Source organism: Suillus plorans (assembly GCF_016647745.1).
Source record: "Suillus plorans strain S12 chromosome Unknown HD556scaffold_69, whole genome shotgun sequence".
Lineage (NCBI taxonomy): Eukaryota > Fungi > Basidiomycota > Agaricomycetes > Boletales > Suillaceae > Suillus > Suillus plorans.
In genome coordinates this window covers 89859-109542 of record NW_024537453.1, presented here as the reverse complement: position 1 = coordinate 109542, position 19684 = coordinate 89859, and the positions used below count along the sequence as shown (strand labels likewise).

Sequence of the window (19684 nt, the reverse complement as noted above, 5' to 3'; positions counted from 1 at the left end):
TCCAGGCCGGTTTCCTGCAGATGGCACGAGCGGCTATGGTGGTGATGAAGACCTGTAGAAGCATGCTCGAATCGCGCTACTAGAGTCAATGATGAAAACATACCTTTGAATTAGCGTCATCAGGTACTGCCCACTCTGAGATTATCTTGTCTTCACCTCCACTGAGGATGTGCTTGCCGTCTATGGAGAAAGTAACACACATCGTCGGGGCTGAGTGCTGGAACCCGGCAATGGTTTGTCTATCTGAGAGCCGCCAGAGACGAACATCCTCGTCAAGAGATGCGGTGGCGACAAGTGTGCCAGCGGGATTAATGACAATGTCTTTAATACGGTGACTGTGGCCTGTCCAGTCATTACCAACCTGCTTCCAAGTCGATGTATCCCACTCCTGTATTGCTGGGTGACCAAGGTGATAGCATGTCAAAAGAAGGCGTGTGCCATCGGGTGTCCACGCGAGGCTGTTCCTATATTTGTCACCCCCATGTCTGTAACACATTCCTTCGTGTCCGAATTGTAAATTTTGAGATTGCTATTTGTCATAATGGCAAGAAGTTTGCCGGATGGCGAATAGCGAACGCACTTGACCCAAGTACTGGATTCAATTGGATTTCCTTGCATCTGCCATGTTGGCTCCAAAACTTCGTCGTCCAGTCCATGGATCCACTTGCCAGCACTGTCCCATCAGGAGAAAAGTCCAGCGAGAAGATCGTATAGGAGTCGACCATCATTACTTGGACGAGATACTCCCCAGTTTCTCCATGCCAGATAATGATCTCTCCCTTGTCACCACCGCTTGCTATCAATTGCCCATCTCGTGATACCGCTAATGCCCGCACTTCATGGCGATTCCCCTCCATCTTCTTCAACACAACGCCTGTCTTCAAGTCCCATAGACGAAGAGTCCTGTCGTACGAGCCGGTAATCATTCGTTGTCCTTCAGGGGACATTACGACTGCGGTTATAGCGCCTTCATGATCTTCACTAAACTTTCGATTGGGAACGAGATCCGACATTTTACTGATGGTGTCGAACGTTGAGGTGGACAGTCGGACTTCGCGGAGGGATTGTGGGAGCTGTGAGGCGCGGGTATCACTGGATGTTGCTTCGCACTGCCTTAACCTGCCTCGTGTTCCAAAAGACGCCCAGCACCTGAGTCACATGAGGCTGTGACATAACTATTTTGACGCGGCATAGATAAGTCTGGAGATTGACATAGTACCGAGGTGTTGCGGAGAGTTTGTCGTGGTATCACGGGTGCTTTGGCAATGGGCATGTTTGGGGCTTGACATCATGATGATGGCTAGTAGCACACAGCCTGGCTACATTGGACTTGACAAGTACTATAGCAGGTGCTTTGATACATGCTAGGCTCGCTAGCTACCGATTGATACGTTCCCGACGAACAGTGCGAACGCGAAGCACAACTTGAAGCACTGCAAAATTTATGTAAATGTAGTGAGAGAGGAATGCGAGGACCTGAACTCGCTATCTAATGGTCTCACATCAATATAGCACGCTTGGAGTGCCACGATCAACTTTTTTCTTATTTCTGCCAGTTCTGCCACGGGCATAACTGCTTCAAAATAGTTCTGCCCTGGACCACAACACCGCTGCTGCGAGTGCAATCTAGATTTCCTTTTTCCTCAGCCTGCTCAGGCTGTAGCAACTGTCAACTATCTGCAACCGGAATCTCATCGGCTTGAGCCTTCCCGTCTTGTTGGTGCAACGCATGAGTACTTGGCTGGCTTTTCGGAGGTGATGATGTAGGAGATGGAGGTTGCTTGGTGATGCCGTCGGCGTGAGTGAGTTGGCGAATATATGGCGTTCCTCGGATGTGAATATTACAGATAGTCCAACAGGTAGGGACGGGTGGTTTCGTCTACGCCGGGGCAAATGGGGCAGTGCGGTGTTCGCCTTTTCCCCTTATCCTGTTGGCTCCGCATTAGTATCTATAGGATGTGAGTGCTCTCGTAGCCTGACCTTATCACACCCATTAGATGGCGTCCCACCCGACATATGAAGCGCATGGACAACCCTATGTGGACGAAAACACGTCGATGACCGCCGAGAAGCAAGATTCGAAAGGTGCTAAAGATGTTTTCGGTGAAGATGGTATCCATCAGATTCAATACAAGACACTCAGCTGGCAGGTGCGTCTATGCAAGATTGCACACAGTAAAATATTGATCGAACGTAGGCTGTCAGCCTCCTTATGATAGCTGAAATCGTCAGCAATGGTATCCTGTCTCTTCCAAGCGCACTAGCAGTCGTTGGTGAGCTTACTGTCCTCTGAATTCCATGAGGAGCAGCGTTTTTACAAATCTTCAGGCATTGTGCCCGCTGTCATTCTAATCGTGTTTCTCGGTATTTTTGGCCTGTACACCGCCAAGTTGCTCATCGACTTCAAGCTGAATCATCCTAATGTGCATACTATGGGTAATAAATTCTGTCATCGGTGATTTTCAAACACCTGAGATACTCTAGGCGACGCTGGATACATTATGTTCGGACCTGTGGCTCGGGAAGTGCTTGCCTTCGGAACTGTTTCTTTCGCTGTGTTTGGTTCGGTGCGTCATCGAGTTAACTGGAATATGTCGCAATTGAATCATCACAAACAGGGCTCTGGACTACTTTCCAGCCAGCAGGCGCTGTCAACGCTTTCGAATCAGGGCATGTGTAGTATGTATCTGGTCATCATTACTGGCACCGTTGCTTTCTTGATTTCACTACCACGGACACTGGATCGCTTGGCATGGATGGGTGTTCTTAGTGCAGCAGTCATTGCCGTAGCTGGTTTCGTTGCAATGATTGGAGCAGGGGTGAACCCAGTTCCCGGACGGTCTTTGACAGTAGCTGCCTCCAGTAACTTTTTCGATGCTTTCTTGGCTGTCACAAATCCTGTGGGTACTTTCTTATGTCTTCGAGTAACTTAGTGTTACTTATCTGCTCATTAGGTTTTTGCATATGCAGGTACGGAATTTTGTGATGTTACTAATCAACATTCCTGACTACTTTACTAGGACACTTCATGTATGACTTTGGGCATGGTATTCCTGCTGAAACTGACCTATGACAGGTTCTTTATTTTGATATCTGAGATGCGTAAACCCGAGGACGCTATAAAGGTCAGAACGCTCCTGTACTCGATGTTGTGACTGAAGGCCATTTTCAGGCAGCATGGTGTCTACAGGGCTTCGCTACAGTATTCTATGTTGTTTTCAGCGTAGTCATGTATGTCTACATTGGAAACACAGTCCAGTCCCCGGTCCTCTTTTCTCTTCCTCCGGTATGGGCAAAGGCAGCGTTTGCCATTGCTCTCCCAAATTTCCTGTTGTCAGTGATTCGTTGTTGTTTGGTCTAGTTCTCGCTAATTCTTTTTCTGGAAGCTCTTCCGGGCTATACACTCATACAGCTACAAAGCTGGTGTTTGTTCGCATATTTCGTCATTCAGAGCACGTCCATTCGCATACCTTACTCGGGTGGACGGTTTGGACTCTGCTGTGTTTTGCAGGCTCAGCTATGGCTGCGATTCTCGCCATCGCAGTCCCGATATTTTCCTACCTAATTGGCATCGCGGCAGCCCTCTTTGCCGCATGGTACACGTACGGTTTGGCCGGATTCTTCTGGTTGCATGACGCATATCATCTCGAGGGTGGCATGGACGGGCTCAAACGACGACCGATCGGGACTACACTCGCAGTATTGACTATTATTTCCGGCACTTTCATCTGTGTCGCTGGGACTTATGTATCGATAAAGGTCAGTGTTTGTGTCTTCGCATCTGACACTCGTCTCACTGTCAGTGATTGATGATAGCTCATCGCTGAAGCCTATGCCAATGGCCAAGTTGGGAGACCGTTCGTTTGCTAGAGGTGTTCATCGTGGCGTAATGTGTAATCCGTGTCGAGTCCTTTAAATTTCACTTTAGAGCTTTTCCTAGGATAGTTCAATTGTAGATGTGGGCCTGAGAATCTAGTCAGTGATATGACCAACGTCGTCAATAGTCCATGATACATACTCGATGCGCTCCAAATGCGCTGATTGCCGGACTTTGTCTGGGACATTCATATCAGTGATTCTAGCTTCATAATGATAGGTGGCTATGGACACGGAGTTCGACTCAGACTGGGAAGAAAGTTTTAAAAAGGAGAGCATTTGACGTTGCAGAACTGCAGCGCATCGACGAGGGATCAGTACTCAGTGCCTGCAGCAAGCTTCAATCCTCCATATTGTTATTATCATCATGCACACCTTCCTCGGTGGGCTCACTGGAGGGGGTTTGGGCATCCAGTCGGAAACGTGGGTATGGGTATCTAAAGAGTGGTGAGTAATATGGCTTGAAATATCGCAATATACACCATTGAAGCGAACTGGACAATCATACACTGCTTAGGGAACGGTCAACCTATAGGCGCAATCATTTGAGGGGGCGAGTGTCGATTGGAGCCGAGCGAACAATTTGTTTTTCGGTGAGCGAGATGGTGTGCTCGCCTTTTGAGTCGGTGGCATTGGACCCGACACAGTCTCCAAAGGACTAAGTACTGAACGTGCAGTGGACTTAAGCTAAACGTCTTATCGGCGGGGAGGAGATAGAGAAAACGGAATACTCACCATTTATTTGCAGATACTAGTAGCTTTAGCAGTGGGGAGCCTACATAAGGAAGTCCTGCGCCAATCCTGCGCATTTGTAATGTCGACTTGGCCACGGAAACCCAAAAGACCACTTCTGTCTTCAGCCAGCAAATCTAGTTGATCTGCTTGCGAATCTGCGAGTTGTGACAAGGAACGATCTAGCAACACTGTAAGGCTGTGCTCAGCGAGACAATACGCGACGTGTCATAACATTCGCAACGCCCATATATGCCCTACAGGAATTAGCACGTTCGCATCAGTGTGAGGGACATGCCAAGAGAGATGGATCATATACCCCTGGCAACAAGTCCTGCGCGCACATACTTGTTAACACGCAAGCGTTTCTGGAACACTCCGGATGAGAAATTTGTCGATTTCTCCGTGCCGGCCAATGAGATCTTTAATGCATCACTGCTTGCTGTCAATCGTCCATCTCGTCAATTATGGCGGTGCCCTTCCGAATTCAAAGTTCCTGTTTTCAAAGATCCCCATATATCGCTTCGCTTCGATCCTCCATTCATTGCAAAGGCCGCGGCCAAGATACTCTGGTTTAGTAAGTGCCTTCGCTGATATCATCATTCCCTGTGCCTTTGCACGTGAGTCCAACTTGCCTCTCCACGATAGATTAGAGGAACTATGTACCTCAGATTAATGTGTGTATGGTGATGATAATAGCCATATTGCAATCGCGGACATCGTGATTCACAAGTGCGAGGAATCGTGGTTGGTAACTTGGCCGCGGTCAAGTTGCGATATCGGAATAATGTCGGTTCAATTTCGACCTTTGCAATGATCAAGACACAGATCAATTCTATGACCATCTTACCTGCCTTCCATGATGCCAATGCTTGTTTACCGACATATCATCGAAACCATTCTTACAATCACAGATTGGGTGCCCAGCGGGACGGGATTGAACTTGATGCTCTTTATCACCAGCAAACTATGGAAGACAAGGACGTGAAGAATGACTTGATTTCCGTGGAGCATAGTCGGATCCGAAGATCAGGGGCAGGAGTGAGATTGCAGTTATGCATTTATGCCGCCACCGCGCAAGTCGGACTTGCCGCGGGTTAACGTCAACCAGTCGTGGATGCGAACGCCCTCGGAGCTAATCCAGTGGTTCAAACGTGTCAAACAAATAAGCGTGAGCTACCTCTTAGTACTTGAAAGCTTGACGGACGATCGAAACTAGCCACTTCCGCTGTCACGGGCGCCTGCCGTCAACGCAAGGTCTGGCCCTGAAGCTCAAAGTAATGGTGAAAATCTACCGGCCATGAAATGACTCATCTATAAATCCGATGGATCTGGAAAGAGTCCGAATTGTTTAGGCCGCTATCCGGAAAGTGAGCTTGGTTCCACGTCCTATAAGCTATGGTTTCATCTGAAGGAAGCTAGAATGCAATGAAAAAGAATGCGTGACTGGTTATAGTTGGCATCCTTCATACCACTGGTACCCGACTGGAGTATATGAGTGGTGTCAGCTGGGTCCTTTGGCAGGTAAACAAATCAAATGCAGGAAATGCAAACTCACCAACTACCGTGACATAGCCTAGCACTCTGCAACATGATTCTTGAAGTAAAGCGCAGTCACGAGCAATGTATTGCGCTGTAATCTGCCATAGTATCTTTGCAGGCAGCGACTCCATCGCTGGGTTGCCGAATGAGTTGTACTCTGATTTGATTGGTTTCACCACCAGCTGTCTTGTGCGTAATGCGAGCTGGATAGACTCTGAGAGTACTTTGAATGTTTAGAGTTTGCAGGGCAGTGTGTTCCCGAAGTAAGAGTGTGGGCTTGGTGTGGGCGGTCCTATCCTACGCATGCTGGCCTATTACTTCGCTATTGATGAGGTGTGCGAGTACTAACACTGGGGTGGCCCCGCGCCGAACCAATCAATCATTGCACTGAGCGCAAAATTCACATTGAATATTGATGCATATTACATAATTTGATGCCTTATCTCTCTTACCGTATTAAGTCACTGCATGTAAGTTTGATGTACTGTTTGAGCCAAGGCTGAGAGTAGTACACATACTAACCAACCATGACTCTCAGGCATACCAACGCTACTCTTCCAACCGAATTCAGAAGCTTGTACCGGCTCTTTCTTCGAGCTAATTCCGCGGTGGTGCTGCACCACTCTCCGTCGAAAACACAAGTTCGTCGGTTGTGGAGGCCTGTCTTCGACGAGGCTGCATCCAAAATCCACAGGCTTCAGCACCCCGACGTCTGTTCATCTGAGCGTACGAATATTGTCCAGTGGCTACATACATGGCACAAACGGGGTGGGTTCATCTAATTCTTGGTGCCATCTCTAATTATGTCGAGTTCTGAATGGTGTGTCGAAATTCTCAGTGGATCATACGCTTTCGCTGCTCGCGACCGCGGCGGTATCACGAGGACTTGCCCATAAAATCACTCGCAATCTGAAATGGCTACGACAAAACCATGTTTTGTGGGTCGAAAAGTTGTATTATTCCCACAAGCCTTTTTGGAAACCGCAACTCCCTCGGACGTCTGCGCAATACCAGCCTTATTCTCTCCCGGCACCTGGCACCAGACCCGATCATACACTCAGGAGAAATAGAAAATTGAGGTTGTTTGACGAGCAGTGTTCGAACGCGATTGGTGAGGTCGTAAAGATGGCTGAAGGAAGGCATGATATCATTCTGGGGAGACTTCGGCTTAAACGATGGCAGCACGAGTGGTCGTCATGACTGCAATCGTGATTGAGACCATATGATTGGTTCATCAAACGAGGATTGACGCAAGTCAACTACCTTCTTTTGTTGTACACCTGCTCACATGCTCAACTGACACTTGTTTACGCCCGGATACAATCTTAAAGTGATACTAGATCCATTTCTTATCACCGCAAGACAACAAATTCTGGCGCCTAGTATTATGCGGCTCATCCAGCAAACTCCCATTAGCTTTGGGCTATTCTATTCACGGACTGCCGGCCCCACATTAGCTATTGTCTTACCCTTTGTCACATCGTCACGTGTGCGATATAGGTTCTCGCCCCGGAGTCCCATAACGGGTACTCGCTATTGTGGACGTCTGGTGTGCTTCAATACAATCAGCGGCGATGGCATAAAAAGCTCCTGAAGAGTTGCAGTCCATTACTCATGCCCGCGCGGCTGCGTTCCTAACACTGTATTTTCGGACACTGTACTTTTCGCATGGCATATCATTCCTCAGCTAGTTTTCGACCTGGAGTTGCTGGTCAATTCGATTCCTACCACCCTCATTTTATGTCGCAAATATCACCTCAGGACAAGTCAGGATCGCGATCGAAGCCGATATATGAAGATATGAAGAACATCCAATATTGGATTACAGGGGTCAAATCGGTTAGCGCTCGAATGAAATGAAGTTTGCCGCATCTTACTTATCGCAAACCAAACTTGTTAGGACGAAAAACCTAATATTGACTCCAAAGTGCCCTCATCGCCCGACGGCATCTATGCGCATCCATTCAATTTTGTCGGCCATCAGGGTCCTTGTGATCTCCAGGATGACGAATACGGATCCTGCGATGACCTTGATGGTCTGATGACTTTTGATATAAGTCCTTGGCTAGCCCACCATATGAAATCCCTTTCGGACGGCAGCGATGACACCGCTGCCAGCTCTACGGTTCCTGACAGCGAAGCCGCGGCACAATACATTAACATTGCTTGGGACAGTCCTTGGTATCGCTTACCTGGGACCGACAGTCCAATTTCTTCTTCGCCCCTCCCAGATTCCTACTCTTGCGCATGTTCGCCAGACGTTCGGCAAGCCATAGCGCAACAAGAGCTTTTACTTGACTTTTTCCACGACGAGTTGCGCCGGATCATTCCGAGTGCTTATAATTATAGCACTGCTTGGTTAGAAGATGTTGACCCGGACCTAGTTCTTTCACCTGTCCGAAGTTATGAGGAGCTGTGCTGGCAATCAGCGATCTCCGACCACAACTCTCGCCCCGATGTGCCTTTAGGGCTTGGGGATTAAACTTGTTGGGCATTTTTAAGAGATTTGCTGAGCAGGAACATGGATATGGGGTTACTTTTTGGAGTTTGTTTCGTCGTCGTTATATTACTCGGACTGTTAAGATGTTATATATGTATTACTATCCTTTATCCGCGTTTACAATTCGCCTCCACGTCTCCTCCGAGCTCGTTTGTATATATTACTACGGGTTGTACTTTCCTTTGACATACAAGAACGTCCCACACTCTAAACCAGCTTATCGCTGCTCGCTTCCTCAGCTCGCCTCAACTGTACAAATGGTTCGACTTGAAGACTGATCCAAATGCATTCGTCATCATCGTACGAGAGTACCGTGACCGGCACAGCTGTGAAAGTTCTTCGCCAAAGACGCTCGGTATAAACAGCGGACCGAGTTGTGCATTTTTTATATATCTTTTGCGATGATGCATGGAGGCGCAGTGCGTACTCTAGATCTGGAGGCAGTGGGGCATTGGGCATGCTTATCAGCGAGATGGCAAAACGTTCCTAATCTCACGCTGCATCGTTGCTTCAGATTACTTCCATCTGAGGATTCTTAGATCTCCGCTCAAGGCGATACAGGGAACGTACGTTAACTGTTAGCCATGGCGGTCAGGGCTGGTCCTATTCGGCAAGACCAACATTATCTAAGACTACTATTACTGTTTTGGGTTTGAGCTACTTCGGCTGGATTTGTCGCCTCCGAATAAGTATCGTGTATATTACCCTCTTCATATAAAATGAGTCCAGCTTCGTATCATCCCAACTAAATCCCATCTTCAATAGCCCGTAATTATGGCCACCGTCAACAAATACGATAACTTCCTCTCAACCCTCCAGGGCACATCATCAAGCTCTTGGACTGAAGCTCAGGAATCTGTGAGTGGCGTCTATGGCCTCGAGGTTACATAGCTTAACTTCGCCATGCTAGTCGTTGCTCGAACCATACAACTACATCACTGCTAACCCGGGCAAAGAAATTCGGGGAAAGCTCATCGAAAGTTTCAACTACTGGCTTAATGTTCCAAAGGACAAGCTTGCGGTCATCAATCGTGTAGTTGGTCTCCTCCATAATGGCAGTCTCTTGTATGTCTTTTCACCTTGTCGGACTCCTTTTAGCGCCGACTCATTCCCTGTTTACAGGATCGACGATATCGAAGATGACTCTCAGCTCAGACGTGGGATCCCAGGTTGGTCTTGTGTCGCCGTTACCCCCTGAAAGGCATTATTGAGCATGATCTTCTTTCAGTCGCCCACAAAATATATGGTGTTCCTCAGACTATTAATACTGCCAATTACGTCTACTTCTTGGCCTACCAGGAGCTGGCTGCTCTGAGGCCGGCTGTTCGGCGTCGCGCTCCCATTTCCAGCTCGAGTTCAGACAGTGGGCTCGGTGAGGACTGTCCAGCCGAGAAGACTGATGTCCCCGACCGCCTCATTCCCAACTCTGACCTGGACCTTGTGGTGACCGGTTAGTTATGTGTCATCATTGTTACAACAATTCTAACGTTACAATACGTATAGGTGAGCTCATGTCGCTTCATCGTGGGCAGGGTATGGACATCCTTTGGCGCGACACTCTGCGCTGTCCCACGGAAGAAGAATATGTGGACATGGTTAGAGCTAGTAGGTTGTCATCTTTGTGTCAGGTTCCTTTTGTGAAGAACTTTGCCAGAAACGGGTGGTCTCCTCAGGATTGCCGTCAAACTTATGATGGCATGTGCTACGACGAACACAAATGTGTAAGTCTTGCGTAGAACCCATTGATGTTCCTAAACTGACTGAAATTCTAATCAGTGACTACATCCCTTTGACGGACCTCATCGGGGTTCATTTCCAAATACGTGACGATTATATGAACCTTCAGAGCAGTCAGGTTAGCCTTTCATGCATTCTGAGACACGATGGCACAATCTGAATCCGCTCCATAGTACACGGATAACAAGGGTTTCGCGGAAGATTTGTCGGAAGGAAAATTCTCCTTCCCCATTGTTCACGGCATTCTGGAACAGCCTGATAACCGACAAATCATGAGTGGGTTCTTCAATTCCTTCTTATGAATCCATCTAATTCGATTTCATTGTTAGATGTCCTGCAAAAGCGCCCCAAGACTCCTACCCTCAAGCATCACACCATCAATTACCTCAGGGACACTACCAAGTCGTTTGACTACACTCTGGCTGTGCTCAAAAAGTTGGAAGTCCAGGGTAGAGCAGAAGTTCAGAGACTGGGTGGAAATCCGATGTTGTCTGCGATTTTGAACAAGCTGTCTGTCGATGTATGAAGCACAATGTCCTTGATTGACAATGATGTAATATTAAGCTCTTAGAAGTCTCACTTAGATCGCATGCATTGTATTATTTTAGAGGCATTAGTTGAATCACTATTCTCGGACAACTGCTTGAGAACGTTAAGATCAGAAGGTGGCATGTGAAACAAAAACTCTACTACTCGACTTCCATTTCTGATGCGCCGGAGGCTTCTGTCTCACCATCCTCGCCAAAGAAATCATCTTCGGTGGTACGATGTGATACCAGGCTAGTTTGATCGTCCTTTCTACGAGACCCTTCTCCGTTTCGGGAATGACCCGATGTATACGTAACTGGTCGTCTGCCACCTTCGAGTTCATTTTCGGGTTGTGTGCTAATTTTGCCACGCTGCATTTGGTCTCGAATGAGAGCACGGACCGTGATGCGTTGGTCGTTGTCGTCAGAAGTTGTCGAGACGATATCAATTTGCCGTCTTTCTGGAGGAAAAAGTGATATGTACTTTTTGGTTTTCGGGTAGTGCTGTAGCATCATCGTTTGACAAAATTCATTGCGTGAGATTCGAGACCCGTACCAGAGTATAGTTCAGGTCCACTCTCAGACCTTCGAGTTCGCCTTCTAACTTTTCTCTCTCCTCTCCCTGTGCCGGAGTAAGATCGCGCTTGACTTGCTTGATCCTACGGACCAATTTCTGGCGCTCTTCGCTGATACTATAGCTGCTGACAGAGTAGCGTATCATTTTGGACTCACCGAAGAATTTGACTTTGTGATATTTCATAGCATACGTTCGCTCCTTCCTTGCCGTTTCAGCACGAGCAAGGTCGCCCTCGAGCGCTTTCAGCCTTCGCTCAGTCTCCACGCGGACATCAGCTGCAAGGTTTTCTTTTGCCAAAAGTCGTCGCGTTTGGCGGAGTGAAGATTTGATTTTTTGAACACCGGGCAGGGACTCTTCTGTATTTTGAAGATGGTGACGCTTTTGCTTGGTACGTTTGGGACCTGAGCGAGGCGAAGAACTGGCCGTGGGCTTGCTGTCATTCCGAACGGCTTGGGGCGCCATCGCGGTGAGGTCAGAGGGTGATCGATGGTCAGAAGAACGAGTTTAGGGTTAGGGTTCCCTTCGTTCCTGAATGAAGTTCTGACATCCGAATTATCTCTCAAACTGATCATCCACGATGCGAAATCTAGTGCCATCTGCCATCAAAGTTTCAACTTTAGAACCGGCCCACAATGAGCAAATCTCCGACTCTGCCTCTAGTAACGGTTCCCAGGAATCTATCGTCGCCGCTGCGTTTGACGTTGACAGAGGATTAATTTTTGCTGCATCGGAGGACGCGCAATTCGGTGTACGCATATGGAGGACTTCAGTTGATCCCTGCGAATGGGATGCGCCTGTTTTATGTGGCTCCTTCAGCTCCATCGATCCGAAAGTTCTGTCTCTCCGAGTTATAGGCGAATCTGCACAGCTCGTGTTGGTGACAAGGAGTGGGGATACAGTTACCTGGCAATTGGATGAATCTGGGGAACTCATTGTGAGGCGCATATACACGATTTCCTTAAGCTGTGTTGATCGATGCAGAGCGGTCCAGATATTGTAGGAAGTGTTGATTCAGGTATATTGTCTGTTGAATGGAGTCCTGATGATACACTTCTTGTGATGATCACTGGTGCGTTTCCTAGTTCCAGAGGCTGCCTTAACTTACCGTTGCTGATGTTATGTTCAGGCGACGAAAATCTTATTCTTATGACCTCTACATTCGATGTCCTATCCGAGGCACCTTTGCATACTGAAGATTTTGGCGAAGGTACGCCGTTCTTTGTGGCTTGTTATGTTTCCGATTATGTATGCATTTGCAGATGCTCCAATAAACGTTGGATGGGGTGCAAAGGAAACGCAATTCCATGGCTCTATAGGAAGAGCACATCTCAAAGACTCGTCACAGTCTCCGACTCAAATACAAGAAGATCCTAGCGATGATGGTCTCCCTCGGGTCAGTTGGCGCGGCGACGGAGCTTATTTCGTGGTGTCTTCTCTAGCCAGGCAAACCCCTCAGTCAAGCAAAGGACGAGTTTTACGAGTTTATTCAAACGAAGCCCGACTTCAATCTACTGCAGAGATGATTGCCGGTCTGGAACCGAGCCTATCCTGGAGACCAAGTGGCAATCTAATTGCATCTACACAAAAAGAAATTCGCGCAGGACCATTGGACACTCAGCGGACCGGAAAACATGGCGTCGTCTTCTTTGAGCGTAACGGTTTACCACATGGGGGGTTTAATTTGCGAGACGACCGGAACTCCCGTATCAAACATCTCGCATGGTCGTCGGACTCGAACGTGCTTGCTGTTCACATTGAACGGGTAGATGGTGATGTCGTGCAATTATGGACCATCGGTAACTATCACTGGTGAAAATGATTTCTCCTTCATAAAACGTTTTCTTACGGTAGTATCCACAGGTATCTCAAACAAGAGATATCGGCACCATTATCGACTCGCTTTACGTCTATCAATTGGCATCCTGAAGTGAGCACGCGACTTCTTTTGACATCACCGCGTATGCACTTTTTACATATTTTCGTATCGTGCCATACTGAAAAAAATCATCGGCAGTCCAAATCATACAACAAGATTACACATGGGAGACATGTGCTGGAGCAAAAGATACTGGCTGTGTCGGGGTCATTGATGGTCGTAAGTTTTCATATACGTTCCTTGTCCCTTCATTTATTGAGAGGTCCACAGAGAAAATTTTACTTACACCATTCCGCACGCAAAATGTACCTCCGCCCATGTCATCACATCAGTTGCTAGCGAATACGCCAACTGATGTATCATCCGGTAGCCTGTTCCTGTCCCAGGTACCACCTCATATATCGCTCTCGCAATCACATGACCTTCTCGCTGCAGTATGGCAAGAAGGACACGTAATGATTTGGGCGTTGCGCACGCGAATCACGCCGGGCGGTGGAGCAGTTATGAACCCAAATCTTATCTGGTCAGCCAATCTGCCGCGAGAACTCTGCTATTGTCGTCAAGTTCTTTTCTCCTCCGAGAATGATGATGATGGTGAACATAGGACTATCTCGGTTGCGATACTCGGCTCTGACGGCAGTGGGAACGACCGAATCGTGATTCATGACTTTGAGCACGTTGTTTCATCGTTGGAGTCAATTTCGGCGACAAGATCAAGGACAATATCGCTACAGCAGAAAAATGGCCGTCTTATCCCCCATGAAGTTCCTGGAAATCTTGCTTGGCAGGCCCCTGATGGCTCCATCTTCCAAGGTGTGCAACGTCTGCCCTAAGATGTGAATAGGTTTGATGGCTGATTACGGCCTGGTAGTCCACAGGGAAGAAGAATCTTATTCGCAAATTTGCTCTTTTACAGAACACTGCCTCTCCTCCCAACGCGTCGACGCCCAACTTTTCGTGGGGTTGTCTGCAGGGGGCAAGATCTATGCTGCAATTTCGAATGCAGAATCGGCACTACTGGCCAGCAATGTGAACTCATTTACTATTGCTTCCGGATTCGTGATTTTTACTACTACCTCACATGACGTGCAATTCGCGCCTCTAGAGAATGTGGTTGCAATCCTCACTTCAAGTCAAGGAAATGGTATGCTCTCGCCCACTGGCGACGAAACCAAAATGGGCGAACTCGCGTCGCAAGCTTGGCAAAAACGACGTGTTGAAAGAGGCTCAAGAATCGTCACAGCGGTGCCAAGTACAATGAGCTTGGTGCTTCAAATGCCACGAGGGAATCTTGAGACGATTAACCCGCGACCTATGGTAATGGAGGTCGTCAAAAACGATCTAGACGCGTGCGTATTTCGTCATTGACCCTCGCACATTGATTGCTTACGTCTTACTCCAGTGGACTGTGGCGAAAGGCTTTCATGGCTTGCCGTAAACATCGCATTGACTTCAGCATCATTGTCGAGCACAATCAAGATGTTTTCATGGCTGGTATTCCAGCGTTTGTGGAGCAGATTGAAGACGTCGACTACATCAATTTGTTTTTGACAAGTGTAGGGTAATGCAACCCATGAACTACTCCAACATTTGCCTAACCAGTTTTTAGGCGAAGTCAACTGCCTGCAGAGGTCGTCGCCAATGTTTGCGACTCTGTGCGCCAAGATTTGGAAAACAGGGATTTGACGAAATATGTCAACTCCATCCTTACTGCGTACGTTGTCAAGTCACCACCAGACCATGAAGCTGGCCTGGCGCTGTTGCTTCACTTGCGAGGTATGAATTGTCGATCGTATCGCAGAGACATCGAACTTAACTAGTTTCATCCAGGCGTGAACCCAAGCTTGGTCGAAGAGGCCGTCAAATACATCATTTTCCTTGTTGACGCAGATCGACTATTTGATACGGCGCTAGGCATGTATGACTTCTCTCTTGTACTCATGGTCGCACAACACGCACAAAAGGTGTTTCTTATTGTGATGACTTTTATCAAGCAGCTCATCTCTTCTCAGGATCCGAGAGAGTATCTCCCATTCCTTCGCGAGCTCAGGGCATTGCCACAGTATTACCAGCACTTCAAAATTGATGATCACCTCAAGAGGCGCGCGAAGGCTCTCCGCAGTTTGAGTCTCGCTGGTATGGTGTATTGACGGATGTGAACTTGACTTACATACTTACACGTCGATCCAGGTCCCGAGTACTTCCAGGAAGCTCTGGATTATCTGGACACATATCAACTATACGACGAGGCTCTAGCAATTTGGCAAGGCACAGACAAGTATATGGTAGCCGAGCTTTGTGTTTATTGGACATCCCAAACCCACATTGACTGTACCTCCAGGATGTTTTGGGTATCTATGGCGCTTGGCTCTTTGATCGGCATGAATATCATCAAGCAGCCACAGGTGCGTCAATGCGGAAAATGACAGAAATCGACATTGATTTTCTATACCAGTTTTCGTGGAGGCATTAGATGCAAGACGCGCTATGATATCTTACGAAAGAGCACTACAATGGCAGGAACTCTTTGAGCTCTGTCTGAAAGAGCAGCTTGATGGCGATGAAATCACGGAGATTGCATATCGCATCGCTGGTACGCTGACTAGTTCTCCGGTAATCGTGTTCCAAACCGACTAAAAGAGTAGATGAACTCTTCTCAAAGAAGCGCTTCAGTGAATCTGCACGGGTATCCCTCGATTACGCCAAGGATGTCCGGCAGGCAATAAATACCCTTGCTCAGGGTAATGAGTTCGCCGAAGCACGGAGGATAGTACGTGTAGTTCCCAACAATCGCAACAAATGCGTTGGCTGATACATTCATGCAAGATCACGTTACATGCCAAACCCGAACTCATAGATCAACTACTCCTCCCGTGCGCCTTGGATTGCCGCACACAGATTGGTGATGATATCAACGAGATGCGGGAACAACTTCGTAAACAAGCAGTTCGATTGACGGAGCTCCGAATCAAGAAGGTGGAAGAACCAGGTGCGTACCAAATCCATGACGTGTCCGCTTCTTTCGAAATGACAATGCGAGTAGACGCCTTCTATAATGTTGATGATCCGACTCTTCATAATGTCGACGTTATGACGGATGTGTCCATGGCACCTACTACTTTTACGCGATACACAGTGGCACCCTCAGCCACTTCGAAAGCTTCAAAGTGAGACTTCCAGTCATTACGGTCCTTTTACTAACATCTAATCATCACTCCCAGGCGAAGTTCCAAGACGAAGCGCAAAATGGAGCGTAAGTTAGGTTCTGGCAGAAAAGGAACCGTCGATGAGGAGGAGTATATTCTCAAGTCAGTCGCAAAGCTGGTAGAAAGATGTGCCGCTACTCAAGGTTCAAGAGCATTTATGTTATATTTACCACGGCTAACGACCCTTGCAGGAGAAATCAAAAAACTGCTACCACATCTCCTCCAGCTTTCCAAAGCTCACCGCGAAGAGGGTGTTGCTCTGCAAATAGAGTTTGATCATCTGCAGTGTGAGCTGCGGGCGGCCATCGAGGACATCTGGAAGAAGCCTGATGAGCCAACACCAGTGGATTCTTGGGCTACGAGAATGCAAGAGAAGGCGAAGGAACAGCTTGTTGAACCATTACAGCGGGTTTCCAAGCCAGAGATGAGTACATCAGAATGGAGCTTGAAGCTTCTTCAACGGAAGCTCACCCCATGAATAATCATGACACGGTCTTGCGCTGGCAGTGTATTATTACAATATATCACGCTTAAAATAAAGTAACAAAATTGTTTCCCTGATTTGCGCTGAGTGGTGCCGGTGAGCACCTAATTCTACTGATAGTACAACAAGATATGACTACATGATTGCGTATCTCACTTCAAAGATAACTGTCAGGGGTATAGGTGGAATATAGATAGAGTGTGGTAGGTAAGGTATCATTAAATCGTTAGATGGCATGCGGTAAGTGGCGGTAGATGTGGGAACCGGTGATAGATCAAAGCTGTGAAAGACGGTCAACAGCTTGTTCTGAACAGAAATAACGAACGGCATATACCGTAAATTCATAGGGCGCCGAGCACGGAACACGGAACGACTCGCGAAAGTAATTTTGGGGTTTTGCGCCTTATTGCACAAGTGAATGGTCATCATCCTCGAGGTCACAAATATCTAGTATGGGAGATGAGTGGGCACGATGAATGACAGTCAGGGTAGCTCACCAATCGGAGACCGGAATGTTCGAACCTATGGCAACATTAGAAGCATTAGAAAATTCGATTGAAAAAAGAAACATTGACGTACATAAGGGTGCAAACCCATCGCAATACCGTCCGAGTGTGGCCTCACCAGGCACCTGGAGTGTCGGTCGAACATGTACTGTCCGTCTGTCTCGATATCCTGCGTTTGCTCCCATGTCTGTCTTATTCGCATATGTCCGTCATGGGAATGAGAATAATGACGGGTGTTGTTAGCCGAATCTTCGAATTCGTATTCGGGCGTCGTGTCTTCACTTTGAGAAGGCTCAGACGAGTGTACAGAAGGTGGGTGGACAATGGCCTTGGGGACATGCATGGGCGAAGAGATGTGCTGGTTATCTGCATCATAATTGATGTCAGTCGATACCGTTATCTGTGTTTTATCGACTACGGTTGACGGTATGAGGGCGGTCGTATAACCCAGCTCTTGGGTGAGTGATCGGGGGAAGAATATCTGGCCAATATGAATGGGGAGAATATATTATCCAGGGAGAAGCTTACCAAAAGGGTCATGAACGAAGAGACAAAACAACCGATTCCACCCAACAAAATCAAAAAATCTGGTAGCGGATTAAGTACGATGCCCCGCGGATGGTTACCTGTACACACCTGACCAGAAACTTCGAAGATAGTGAGATTCAACCTACGTAGATAAACAAAGCTTCTACTCACGGACTTTCATTGATCGAATGACTTCCTTGTACACCATCCAGTGCCAAGATGAACAGCGGAACGGTAAACAAGAACCTAAACAAAACTCGTCCGAACTTGACACGGTGAATGTTACGATGGATAACTGTGATGAGACACAATATGGGTACTCACGTTCAACTGATAAAACATTACGAGGCGTAAGACAATTTTTGGTTCTCCTCCATCCGCTTTCACTCGTCGGATGAAAGCTGGAAACCTTGCAAGAACATACAGAAACAAAATAGTAGTTGTCGTCGAGGCAGACGATCCGACCAGAAAAATCCAAGCCTGGCACTGTAAAGAAGGCCTATCAAGATCACTCCAGATCAGCTGTGAGAGATCTCTACCGTATCAAGCTCCCGACGGGAAATAAGAGTAGTCAAGGGCATTCCTAGCCCCGCTACGACTGTGCCTGTGGAGAAAAAGCGATTCGTCAGGAAAAGAAGTTTATCGCAAATGCAAATAGACAATACCAAGTAGCCAAACTCGGAACTCCCAGCTGTCAAACCAAAGCCGTATCTTAGGGCCTTGATGAAGGATGAAGAGCCAGAATGTCAATTCTGAGGGAGCAATGAACATGACATCTCGGGTACGGATTCAGCCACGACCTACCTTCCCAGTGTGTGATACTATGTGCCACAATCACATGAGCCGTGCGATGACCTCAGCAAGAGAAGCACTTACATCTCACAAGCCCAGGCTGCGCTGAACAAAAACAGAAGAGGCAATATCCACTTTTTGTGAGTAGTTGAATATAACTCGATGGGTTTTGGATAGACTGGATTCTGGAATGAGCCTCGGGGAAAATGACACATGCTGGGAACTTACTAGTCCCGTCTGGGGTGATGATAAAACCTAGACAATAAAAGATGAGGAACATTCGCTGTGCAAGCGGAATGCAAACAACCTTCTTTGAACTTTATGAATGTGTATGCTACGTTGAACATCACGAGGAAGGTTAAGGTTGCTATGTAGGTGTACTGACAGAGTTTTTTACGACGTCAGAAGTATCCGAATAACTTTAACACCAGGTACACACCGACATAAACCGTTTGAATGCGCCAGGCTGTCTCCCGGTTTCGCTCCACTTGAGACATTGGAATCTATCATATTTCCAAAGATGAAATATCAGGAAACAGAAGAACTACGCATGGACCCATGCATGAGAAGCGTGCTCTATTTGGAGAAGTGCACCATGCGCTCACCAAGCATGCTAGTACAGACCACACAAGATACGCGGTAGGCGAGCCACTACTCATGGCTGAACGAAACGGACCAAAGGGAAGGGAACACTCGACGATGGCAAGAGTGCGATTTGAAGGAGTTGGATTTGAAAGGTGAACCTAAAATGCTGGGAAGGCAGGGCCTGCGACTTGAGTATGTATATATGGAATGAACTGA

At 47.5% G+C, this 19684-nt stretch overlaps 7 protein-coding genes across 7 annotated transcripts; 5 read left to right on the top strand and 2 right to left on the bottom strand.

Moving 5' to 3' along the window:
- Window positions 1–1515: 1515 nt before the first annotated feature.
- On the top strand, window positions 1516–3870 carry HD556DRAFT_1497314 (transmembrane amino acid transporter protein-domain-containing protein; the record flags this gene model as incomplete). The annotated part of the gene is made up of 11 exons (XM_041308907.1): window positions 1516–2150; window positions 2198–2273; window positions 2329–2436; window positions 2485–2567; window positions 2619–2900; window positions 2955–2970; window positions 3021–3030; window positions 3077–3125; window positions 3173–3333; window positions 3387–3759; window positions 3817–3870. The coding sequence occupies exons 1-11, from the start codon at window positions 1998–2000 to the stop codon at window positions 3868–3870; spliced, it is 1365 nt and encodes a 454-aa protein (XP_041155589.1). The 5' UTR covers window positions 1516–1997.
- Window positions 3871–6586: 2716 nt separating this feature from the next.
- HD556DRAFT_863438 (uncharacterized protein) lies at window positions 6587–7584 on the top strand. Its single transcript, XM_041311870.1, has 2 exons — window positions 6587–6918; window positions 6989–7584. The coding sequence occupies exons 1-2, from the start codon at window positions 6678–6680 to the stop codon at window positions 7348–7350; spliced, it is 603 nt and encodes a 200-aa protein (XP_041155588.1). The 5' UTR covers window positions 6587–6677; the 3' UTR covers window positions 7351–7584.
- HD556DRAFT_863439 (uncharacterized protein) lies at window positions 7585–8745 on the top strand. The gene is made up of 2 exons (XM_041311871.1): window positions 7585–7989; window positions 8051–8745. Exons 1-2 carry the CDS (start codon window positions 7819–7821, stop codon window positions 8630–8632), a joined length of 753 nt encoding a protein of 250 aa, XP_041155587.1. The 5' UTR covers window positions 7585–7818; the 3' UTR covers window positions 8633–8745.
- Window positions 8746–9308: 563 nt separating this feature from the next.
- On the top strand, window positions 9309–10994 carry HD556DRAFT_1404029 (isoprenoid synthase domain-containing protein). The gene is made up of 9 exons (XM_041303908.1): window positions 9309–9508; window positions 9561–9715; window positions 9773–9819; window positions 9879–10100; window positions 10154–10255; window positions 10305–10371; window positions 10427–10505; window positions 10561–10663; window positions 10717–10994. The coding sequence occupies exons 1-9, from the start codon at window positions 9425–9427 to the stop codon at window positions 10911–10913; spliced, it is 1056 nt and encodes a 351-aa protein (XP_041155586.1). The 5' UTR covers window positions 9309–9424; the 3' UTR covers window positions 10914–10994.
- Window positions 10995–12025, bottom strand: HD556DRAFT_1404026 (uncharacterized protein). Its single transcript, XM_041303907.1, has 3 exons — window positions 11647–12025; window positions 11471–11595; window positions 10995–11418 (listed from the first exon to the last, which is right to left on the bottom strand). The coding sequence occupies exons 1-3, from the start codon at window positions 11951–11953 to the stop codon at window positions 11077–11079; spliced, it is 774 nt and encodes a 257-aa protein (XP_041155585.1). The 5' UTR covers window positions 11954–12025; the 3' UTR covers window positions 10995–11076.
- HD556DRAFT_1404021 (pol II transcription elongation factor) lies at window positions 12026–17133 on the top strand. The gene is made up of 20 exons (XM_041303906.1): window positions 12026–12425; window positions 12473–12560; window positions 12618–12698; window positions 12751–13300; window positions 13352–13449; window positions 13506–13586; window positions 13638–14180; window positions 14239–14716; window positions 14770–14928; window positions 14977–15143; window positions 15198–15331; window positions 15380–15503; window positions 15558–15652; window positions 15709–15772; window positions 15823–15960; window positions 16013–16137; window positions 16194–16356; window positions 16411–16534; window positions 16589–16716; window positions 16765–17133. The coding sequence occupies exons 1-20, from the start codon at window positions 12069–12071 to the stop codon at window positions 17049–17051; spliced, it is 3984 nt and encodes a 1327-aa protein (XP_041155584.1). The 5' UTR covers window positions 12026–12068; the 3' UTR covers window positions 17052–17133.
- On the bottom strand, window positions 17110–19642 carry HD556DRAFT_1404014 (uncharacterized protein). Its single transcript, XM_041303905.1, has 15 exons — window positions 19489–19642; window positions 19323–19427; window positions 19191–19263; window positions 19112–19138; window positions 18968–19061; window positions 18896–18912; window positions 18757–18843; window positions 18631–18695; window positions 18416–18577; window positions 18263–18357; window positions 18200–18210; window positions 18092–18150; window positions 17637–18044; window positions 17555–17579; window positions 17110–17504 (listed from the first exon to the last, which is right to left on the bottom strand). Exons 1-15 carry the CDS (start codon window positions 19540–19542, stop codon window positions 17461–17463), a joined length of 1326 nt encoding a protein of 441 aa, XP_041155583.1. The 5' UTR covers window positions 19543–19642; the 3' UTR covers window positions 17110–17460.
- Between the last annotated feature and the right edge of the window lie 42 nt (window positions 19643–19684).